The 10,213-nt window shown below is 47.9% G+C and overlaps 1 protein-coding gene across 4 annotated transcripts in view; it reads left to right on the forward strand.

Annotated features, from left to right (window-relative positions):
• CUX1 (cut-like homeobox 1) overlaps nucleotides 1–10,213 on the forward strand; it is a 238,095-nt gene that overhangs the window by 152,607 nt on the left and 75,275 nt on the right. For all 4 annotated transcript variants that reach the window (XM_015408030.1, XM_015408031.1, XM_015408027.1 and 1 more), the window contains 3 exons: nucleotides 136–184; nucleotides 3,664–3,768; nucleotides 7,989–8,177. In XM_015408030.1, the coding sequence (XP_015263516.1) occupies nucleotides 136–184; nucleotides 3,664–3,768; nucleotides 7,989–8,177 (343 nt within the window). The remainder of the gene's footprint in view (nucleotides 1–135; nucleotides 185–3,663; nucleotides 3,769–7,988; nucleotides 8,178–10,213) is intronic.

Consider the following 10,213-nt stretch of genomic DNA (forward strand, 5'->3'; position numbering starts at 1 on the left):
TATATATATAGTGTAAACATATATGGAGTAGCATTGCATGAGAGACACCCAACCTTTGTACATAAAACGTTCTGCAGTCAGCTGCCCTTTCAACTCAATCGCAGACTAATAGACTGTCTTTCTGTTTCCTCCCAGGGCTGACGAAATTGAGATGATCATGACGGACCTTGAAAGAGCAAATCAGGTAGGATTTTAGATGTCAGATCGTAAGAGCAGCCTTGAAGCCATGGAATGTTATGCTACCAGGTGGGCCAAGGCTTTTACTGTCAGTTTTTAGCTGCAATATCATGTCTCATTACTTCAGTGACACTCAGTTTTCTCAGCTTAGGGCATGATGCTAATATTTCTGATTGTTTAACCACAGTTAATGGTTATTCCATGGTCACAGTTAATCAGTGGGGGGGCCCTGTCGACAGGGTTTATTTAATTATTTAAAACATTTCTATGCTGCCTTTCCACCCAACTTAAGGGCAGCGAACATAAAAACCTTCTGAACATTAAAACAGCATTTAAAATACAGATATGTATATACACAGACCCTCACACGCACACAGTTAAATAAAACAAGCACATAACTAGGGAGGAGAGCTGATGAGAGTTGTTTTTTCATATACATCCTTAACTGTGACTTTTGGATCCTGGGTTCATGTGCTGATTAAGAGGGAAGTCCTCTTTGCCCTAGGGTTTAACGTCACTGCCAGCTTTCACTTAACGCAGTGATCCGCAACATGATATGCATGAGCGTCACGGCACTCGCCACTGTGTTTCCTGATGTTCACTTCCTTCTTCCCGAAAGCAACGAGCCAATCCTGGCTTTCCTTCACCTCATTGGAGTGCAAGATGTTTCAGAAGAGCTTAGGTGGCGTTACCTTTGTGTTTGTGGGGAGCACCTGTTGGGAAATAGCTGTCCCCATTGTAGGAGGACACTTGATTTGGCTGTACTCCCATCCAGAACAGGGGATTCCCCAATTCCTGGGTCAGCATAGTTTGATAGTGCTCCTGACTGGAATGATCTTGTCACTGTGATGAATGGCCTACTGACTGTGATGAATGGCCTACTGACATCTGATTTAGATTACTGCAAGGAGGTCTGCATGGGGCCGCCCTTGAAGTCTGTCCAAAAGCGACAGTTGGTACAGAATGCTGCAGCCAGAATGTTGACTGGAGTGGACCATAGGGACCCTGTCGCTGCAGTCTCGTTGCATCTGTAGTGGCCCCCGTTTTGCTCCCAGGCTTAATTCAAAGTGGTGGTATTGACCTCCTTCTCCCATATGACCCTACCCATCTGCTCCAGATATCTTAATATTAATAAGATATCTTATTAATAATAATAATAATAATAATAAGAAGAAGAAGAAGAAGAAGAAGAAGAAGAATTCTGTTGCATTGATTGAACTTGATAACTGTTTTTTCTTTGAAGAGTTCAGAATAATTGTCCTGCATTTTTACGGTCATTGGGAAGAAATGGGTCTCAACTCAGTGCGGTCGCTCTGTTGTTCTGAAAGATGTAACGTTCTCTCAATGCCTTAGAAGTTTTGAGAAAAATCCAAGCAGATTGTTTAAAACAGAGATGTCAAACTCATTTGTTATGAGGGTCGGATCTGACATAATGTGTGCCATAATATGTAATGCCAGATACCGGAGATATAAACTTTATAAGAGATGGAGGGGGGTTATACCCCGCCCTTCACTACCTGAAGGAGTCTCGGAGTGGCTTACAATCTCCTTTCCGTCCTCTCCCCACAACAGACACCCTGTGAGGCAGGTGGGGCTGAGAGAGTTCTGAGGGAACTGTGACTGGCCCAAGGTCACCCACCTGGCTTCATATGGAGGAGTGATTAGAGTCCGCCGCTCTTAACTACTACACCATGCTGGCTCTATAAAGGACATGGGCAAACCCAATTAACAATATTATTTTTCACTCAAAATACAAACATGCTTAAAACATTGACACTCTTACAGTATTTCCTCAAAGTCTCTCCCTGATGCCCACCCTCCCACTTCCACGGCCCGTTACCCATTTGCACTGGGGCAGTATATGGGGACATAATGCACAGCCTTTATCATCTGGCAATAAAGGTAATGACCAGTTGCTCACGGGCCAGATAAGAGCTCTGGATGGGCCGGCTCTGGCCCACAGGCTGTATGTTTGACACCCCTGGTTTGAAAGATTCTCTCCACCTACCCTGTCCCTTTCCTCCCTCCTTGCAGTTGCATTAAGCAGTAAAATGAAATGTTGCTGTTCTCCTTGCTGGACAGAAGGGCTTTCTGTGGTGTATTAAGCGAGCCTGTGTAATATGAACATCTCTGTAATTCCCCAAGGCAAATGTCCCATCTATTGACTCTTTCCACTGGTACCCCAGAAGGATACCACAGCAGGCTGTCGGGGGGCGGACCATGGCGGGTGCCGTTGTATGAAGGCCTGGGGCACACTTTGTCAGTGGGATGTAGATAGCTGCGCTGCAAAGCTTTCAAAATAGGCGATGAGCACATGCTGACCATTAAAATGAGTTGTTAAATAGCAGTGGTTCTAAGAGAAACACTTGAGGGAAGCCCCACTTGGACAGCAAGAAAGCGAAGAACTTCCCGTTACATTTGCAGTTCATTCAAAATTTCTGCAAAGCCCCAATATGGATTGGGCGTGCGGCGGACCCCAGAGTGCAGAAGGAGGGAACAAGAGCTCCTGTGGCCGCCAAACACCTAACCTGGACTGGGGCCTCGGGCCAATTTTTAAAGAACAATGGCGTTGGCAGCCACAGGATAGTCCTGCGGCTACCGTCACTCGTAGTTTGAACCTGATACCTATATTTGCATTAGAGCTGCAACAATGAACCAATTAGAGTCGCCAGTGAAAAAATTGATGATCAGAGGTGAGCCTGGTTAGTCAGGCAGGAGAGGCTTTCAATTCAAGTTCCACCCCCTCCAGGTGCCTCTTTAGACTAGGCATCCTTCTTTCCTCTCTCCAATTGGAGGGACTGTCTTCAAACAACAGACAAGCCTGTCTCATTTTACAAACAAACTGTGTCTCTCCCCCCCCCCCTTCAGAAAATGTGTTTTTAGTCTTACCAGCATTTTAATCTCCTTGGTAATTTTCTGTCGATTAAAACATGAATGCGCATGGTGGGCCCTGACTTCATTCTGTATTGTGCGAGAGAAATCGTTACGGAGCAGAGGGATCAGCCCACTCCCGCCCCCCGATTGTGCTTGTTTCAGGCCAAATGGGCAGAGTATCTCTTAATTCAGTATTTACTCGTGAGAATTACTCCCACGAGGAAGTGTGCACGGCCGCCTTGCTTTGGCTGGGAAGCACGGGAGGCAATTGAATCAAAGGCTTCCATTTCCACTTGCTTTCCTCCAGCCTGGGAAATTCAGTGGGCTGCAGCATTTGTGTCAGCAGGGGATTCCTTGCTCCTAGCGTTAAATTACTGTCATAATCGCTCAATTATTTCTTCCTTGTACTGTTTAAAATAAAAATCCATCACATTCTGAGGAATTTCCCCCCACCACCACCACCCTATCGTTTATTAGGTTGAGTGTTTAGGAAAATCAATTATACTCAGTCGGGCATGAATTGATGAATGTTCTTGCAATAATTGCCAGTTGTTAAATCAAATGTACATTCTCTCCCCCCCTCCCCCCAAATACCCTTTTTGCGTCTTCCAGAGGGCAGAGGTAGCTCAGAGAGAGGCCGAATCCTTGCGGGAGCAGCTCTCCTCCGCGAACAAATCGCTCCAGCTGGCAACCCAGATCCAGAAGGCACCGGATGTGGTAAGGGGGGGGGAGCCCGCTTCCGCTGGGGCCCACAGCCCGGCTCCCGTGCGGAACAAATGTCACGATCTCCCGCCAGGCTCATGTTTTCCTGGGAATTGACCTCCTCTTGTGCTGTTGGTTTCCAGCATAGAGTGGGACGTTAATGGGGAGGGGGAACGGGCTTTTATGTGCCTGCCTGGATCCCTGGGGGATCCCTAGGAGACGAAATCTCACGTGGAGCAAATGTGCCTCCTCCTCCTCCTCCCTTCAGCCTTGTCTTGCCCAGTACAAAGCCCAGTACAGACACCCCTGGGCTTACTGCTCACCCACAGCATCCCCATGGGCAGATGGCGGGGGTGCCACTCCCTCACTGTCCGTTCTCCGCTTTCTACAGTTGTGGGCAATGTTCCCTCTAAGCTGAGTTAGTGTGAGCTAGCTCACGGTTGTTTAGCCTCCAGCTCACACATTTTTGTCTTCGCTCAGGAAGGAGGCCGCCAGAGCAAACTAACTTACGCAGTAGCCAAATCGCTCGCTCACCACTTTAATGCCAGTAGCTCGCAAAGTAGAGTTTTTGCTCATAAGACCCCACAGCTTAGAGGGGACATTGGTTGTGGGGATTTACTCAGAATCGGGCCTAGAAATCGTGTGTCTGCCCATTTTTTAAAAAAATCATAATTAAAAAAATAGTCCCTCGACCTTGCGACTGTTGCGCAGCTGTTGTTTCCCGCAAAGCACTGGCATTGGAAGCCATGCACTGGGCTCATTCTTGCTGAGCAGTTATGTAGAATGCTGTCTACACACTTTCTTCCCCTTTGTATCTCTATAAATATTTTTTTAGAGAGAGAGCTGAAAATTCAACAAAACGTCCTGAAATATCCCTGAGGAGGTCCCCTCCTTCCACATGGCTGTGGGCAGGGGTCATTTCATAGAAAAAGAGCTAGGGGAACTCATTAGCATAACTCATTAGCATATGCCACACCCCCTGACATCAGGGGCCCTGCGGTGGACCTGCAAGGCCAGCGGGAGTGCGAGGAAGCCCCGCTAAGGCCCTCCCTGGCCCCAGGCAGGCAAGGGTGGGGAGAGGCGGGGAGGAAGCAACTTACCCTCCCTCTTCTCCTGCCTCCTCCTGGCTGAATGAGGGCCGGAAGCAGGGCGGCCAGAAGCAGGGGGCGGGGCTTCGTCATGTGCCCCGCCCCCATGCACCTCACCCCGGGGGAACTGCGTTCCCCCACGTTCCCCCCCAAAATGACCTCTGGCTGTGGGCATTCTCGAATGGGCCAGGGCATCTTTGGGGGTTGGAATGGCTGGCTGGTAAAATTTAACATCAAGAAGGTTTTGCTGGCTTACGCGGAATCGAACAAAGTCACCTTCTGGCTCCTCCCAGCCCTGTGTATCAACCGAGATTCTGTCTCGATGGGAGGGGCTGTGGCTCAGTGGCAGAGCATCCACTTGGCATGCAGAAGGTCCTACGTTCAGTCCTCAGTATCTCCAGGATCTGGCAGTAGGTGATGTGAAAAACCTCTGCTTGAGACCCTGGAGACCTGCCGCCAGTCTGAGTAGACAGTACTGACATTGATGGACCAAGGGTCTGATTCAGCATAAGGTAGCTTCATGTTTTCATGCATTAGCAGTATGGCTGGCTTCTTTGGGTCTGGGCGTTAGGGAGCCCTGGCTGTTTGTGCCTGGAGAGCAACGAAGAAAGATCACTTGAATGGCAGAGCAACTTCGAGAAAGGAGAGCTACATGGATTGAGGCCATCTGTCAGGCCATGACCATCAAGTGCCTCCAGTAGTGAGGCTGCCAGGAGGGGAAGCCGCTTCAGCCAGTGTGATGTAGTTTGGTGTGGTGGTAAAGAGTGAGGACTCTAATCTGGGAGAACCAGGTTTGATTCTCTACTCCTCCACATGCAGCTGCTGGTGTGACTTTGGGTCAGTCACAAGTTTTTTCAGAGCTGTTCTCTCTCAGCCCCACCTACCTCACAGGGTGTCTGTTGTGGGGAGGGGAAAGGAAAGGAGATTGTAAGCCTCTCTGAGACTCTTGAGTGAAGGGCAGGGTATAAATCCAATATCACCTTCTTCTCCTCCTCCTCCTCCTCGTTTCCTCCCAGAGCATCATTAACGTCCCCTTGATGTGTGTGGCCTACCATGTCCCTCTGAAATAGCACCCTTTCGAGGATTCCAAGTTGTCATTACTTGGTAGCTCCCTTCAGCCTGTTTCACAAGGCCTCTGCTGTTATACAAGTAATTTATTCACTTCGGGACCAACAGCCAAAAACTTGGGTTGTTTTGAAACAATATGTGAGAATCTGCTCAACCCCCCCCCCGCTTCCTGCCAGTGCTGCACAGCCCCTCCTCTTACAAATCCACATGGGTGATTCGAGTAGCGTTTTTACCTGGGTATGGAATGATCTGTTGGGGATCATTCCCAATGCCCACTTTGGAAGCATCAGCTTTACGTGGGGAATTGCCATTTGGACTTTGGAGGCTGATGGCTCTGAGTTCTTCTGGGGAAAGTGTGGTTCATTAGCAGAGACGGAAAAGGTCCAAATGCCTCCTTGTCCAAGGGCTTAATAGTTAGAAATATTTCCCGCCCACCCCCACAGTTGTCCAGAGGCATGTTTTTACAAATACTTAGTCCCACCACATGGATATCCATCAAGATGTTCAGATCATAAGTCAACACCCAGAAATACTTAAAAAGAACTGACGTTGCTGCTACAGACACCATTCATCATTGCGCTATGATCATCCATATCACATAAAACCGTCAACGCAAGAGGTTCTGTTGCTGTCGTCAGGCCCATAACAAAGTGGAATTTCGTCCTCCTCTTTCTACCTTCTGGTTGTCAGCGCAGAGCCATCAGCCAACTTTCCCTTTCTGTTTAGATAATTATAGCCTCCTCTTCTCCCCAATGGGAATCCAAAGTTGTTTCCAACATTTTTCTCCCCTCCTCCGTTTTATCCTCACAGCCACCACCCGCACGGGGTAGGATAGGTTAGGCAGAGCGAGAGGGACTGGCCAAAGTCACTCAGCTTCCTTGGCAGAGAGGAGGTTCAAACCTGAGTCTCCCAGATTCTCGTCCAACAGTCTAACCAACTGTACAGTGCTGTAGTGGCCGTCTACAGTTGGTTAGTTCAGGGCTTTTTTTGTAGAAAAAGCCCAGCAGGAACTCATTAGCATAATAGGCCACACCCAACAGCAGAAACACGGTAGCATATTAGGCCACACCCCTGACATCGCAGCTTATTAGCCTATTAGCCCACACCCCCATGTTACCAGAAGTGTGGTCGTCCGGCCACACCCACCTTTTGCTTCTTATTCTGTTTACTTTGTTGTCAAAACCCTGGGCTTTTTTTGTAGCAGGAACTTCTTTGCCTGTTAGGCCACACACACCCTAATGAAGCCAGTACTAATGAGTTTCTGCTGTTAGGTTCTGCTGTTATGTGAAGAAGAAGAAGGAGGAGGAGGAGGAGGAGGAGGAGGAGGTGGTGATGGTGATGGTGATGGTGATGGTGATGATGGTGATTGGATTTATACCCCGCCCTTCACTTGGAGTCTCAGAGTGGCTTACAAACTCCTTTCCCTTCCCCTCCCCACAACAGACACCCTGTGAGGTGGGTGGGGCTGAGAGAACTCTGACACAAACTGCTCTTTCAGGAACAGCTGTGCCAGAGCTTGTGACTTACCCAAGGTCACATCAGCAGGTGCAAGTGGAGGAGTGGGGAATCAAACCCAGTTCTCCCAGATTAGAGTCCGCACACTTAACCACTACACCAAACTGGCTCTTAACCACTACACCACTACACTGGCTCTTAACCACTACACCAAACTGGCTAATGAGTTCCTGCTGGGCGTGGCCAACTCAGGAGCCAGCCGGAACTCCGTTCCTGTGCGTTCCTGCCCCAAAATAGCCCTGGGTTAGTTACACTTGCTCCCCTATCATGGCGCCCCTAGTTTTTTGAAGGAAGCTGGTATATCTTTTCTCCCCTCTGTGGCTTCAGGTCCACCATAATATGATGTCATCTAGATTGGACATACTGCACACTGGCAATCATATAGGTACCGTACGTGGATACCCAGTGAACTTAGGGCTAGCTTTTTCTCCTGAGTTGTATACACTACCTTGCTTTTTTAACCCTTTTGCCATTTACCTTAATTTTGAAACCTGCCACAGGTAACCTGTGACATTTCATTGGGCCCAGGGTGTGACTTCTCTCCCCCCCCCCCTCTTCCATAAGGAGCAGGCCATTGAGGTGCTGACGCGATCCAGCCTGGAGGTTGAGCTGGCCACGAAAGAACGCGAAATTGCTCAGCTCGTCGAAGATGTGCAGAGACTGCAAGGCAGCCTCACCAAGCTCCGGGAAAACTCCACCAGCCAGATATCCCAGCTGGAGCAACAGCTGACTGTGAAGAACAGCACGCTCAAAGTAAGGTCCTTGGTGGTACTACTCGCTTCTGTTTGCTCTGCTTCTTTTGTTCTTGGTGGGACCATGAACTGGATAACGTGCTTACTGTTTAATAAGGGATCATAGATGAGTAGTGACATGCTCCTCCTTGCTTGCTGAAGGTCCCACGTTAAGTGCTGGGCATCTCTCAAGTAGCAGACGTTGGAAAAGACCTTCCTCTGCCTGAGACCCAGGAGAGTGGCTCTCCATCTTAGTAGACATAGTTGAGCTGAGGGGATTGGTGATCTGACTCAGTACAGAGCAGCCAAAGTCACCTAGTGAACTTCCTGGCTGGATGCTCAATATACTGTAATGCCTGAGGCACGGCATTCAAATAGCATGGCCCTTGGCACTAAGAAAAATAATATTAGAAAAAGACGAGTGGGAACCCACAAGGAATTGTGGGAGGCATTCCACTTCCCCCTCTCTATTTCCTCTTTCACTTTCCCTTTCCCGAAAGCACCCAGATCCACCTAACAGTCATAGGATCTGACCACATTTTTCCAATTTGTCAACAAGAATATTATGTGGAACCTTATCAAAAGCCTTACTGAAATCAAGATAAACTATGTCTACAGCGTTCCCCTGATCCAGCAAGGTTGCAACTTTCTCAAAAAAGAGATGAGGTTAGTCTGACATGACTTGTTTTTGAGAAACCCGTGTGTCCTGGAATGCTCAAGAACCGTCTGTTTGATTATTTGTTCTGAAACGTTCCCAGGTATAGACGTCAAGCTGATGGTTAGGTAGTTACCTGGATCCTCCATTTTCCCCTTCTTGGGGACAACATTTGCCCGCCTCCAGTCTTCTGGCACCTCACCTATTCTCCAAGAATTTTCAAAAAGAATGGACAAAGGCTCAGAAATTACATCCATGAGTTCTTTTAGTACCCTTGGATGCAGTTCATCTGGCCCTGAGGACTTAGTATCATTTAAAGAAACTAGGTGTTTATGTACTATCCTTATTCTGATCCCAGGCTGCAGCTCCCTTCCCTCATCATGTGTTCTGTTTTTGCCATATTGAGCACCATTTCCCTCACAAGAGAAGACTGAGGGAAAGTCGGAATTGAGCAGTTCTTCCCTCTCTTCATCACCTGTTACAATTTCACTTTCCTGTCCCCGCAATGGGCCTGCCATGTCCTTGCTGTTTTTCTTACTCTGAACATAAGAAAAGAACCCTTTTTTGTTGTTTTTTAGCGTCTCTTGCTAGCCTAAGTTCATAGTGAGTTTTAGCTTTCCTAACTCTCTCTCGACAAGCACTGGTTATTTGTTTATATTCATCCTTGCTTATGAGGCCCTCCTTCCACTTTCTGAATGAGTCTTTTTTTATTTCTCAAGTCATTAGAAAGCTGTTTATGGAGCCACCTTGGCTTCTTTAGGCTCCTCCCATTTTTCCTTCTCATAGGAAACGTTTGTGAATGTGCCTTCAGTATTTCACTTTTAAGAAACTCCCATCCCTCTTGAACTCCCTTATCCTTAAGTATTTCTGACCATGGGATTCTACCCAGCATAACTTTAAGTTTGTCAAAATTTGCTTTCCTGAAGTCCAACTTATATGTCTGACTACATATAGCTTTTACCTTCCCCATGACTGTAAATTCTAAAGTTCCATGGTCACTGTGGTCCATGGAGTTGTAAAGAGTTGGACTTGACTGTGCGACTGAACAACAACAACAGCAACAACAAAACTACCGAGGGTGCCCACTACTTTCACCCCATCAACCAGTTCTTCCCTGTTAGTAAGAATCAAGTCCAAGACAGCAGATCCCCTTGTTTCCCTCTCCACTTTCTGGAGAATGAAGTTGTCAGCAAGACAAGTCAGGAACTTATTGGACCTTTCATTTGTAGCAGAGTTGGACTTCCAACAGATATCTGGGTAACTGAAATCTCCCATGACCACCATGTCTTTGTAATCAGTTCTGGGTCCTCCCAGTTGATCTTACTGTTTGTCTAAGCCGTCTGTGCCTCTGGAAGTAGCCGAACACTTGGGGGGGGGGGGGGGGGACACGCAAGGCCACAGTG

The sequence above is a fragment of the Gekko japonicus genome, unplaced genomic scaffold (genome assembly GCF_001447785.1).
Source record: "Gekko japonicus isolate JY-2015 unplaced genomic scaffold, Gekko_japonicus_V1.1 scaffold1, whole genome shotgun sequence".
Taxonomy (NCBI): Eukaryota; Metazoa; Chordata; class Lepidosauria; order Squamata; family Gekkonidae; genus Gekko; species Gekko japonicus.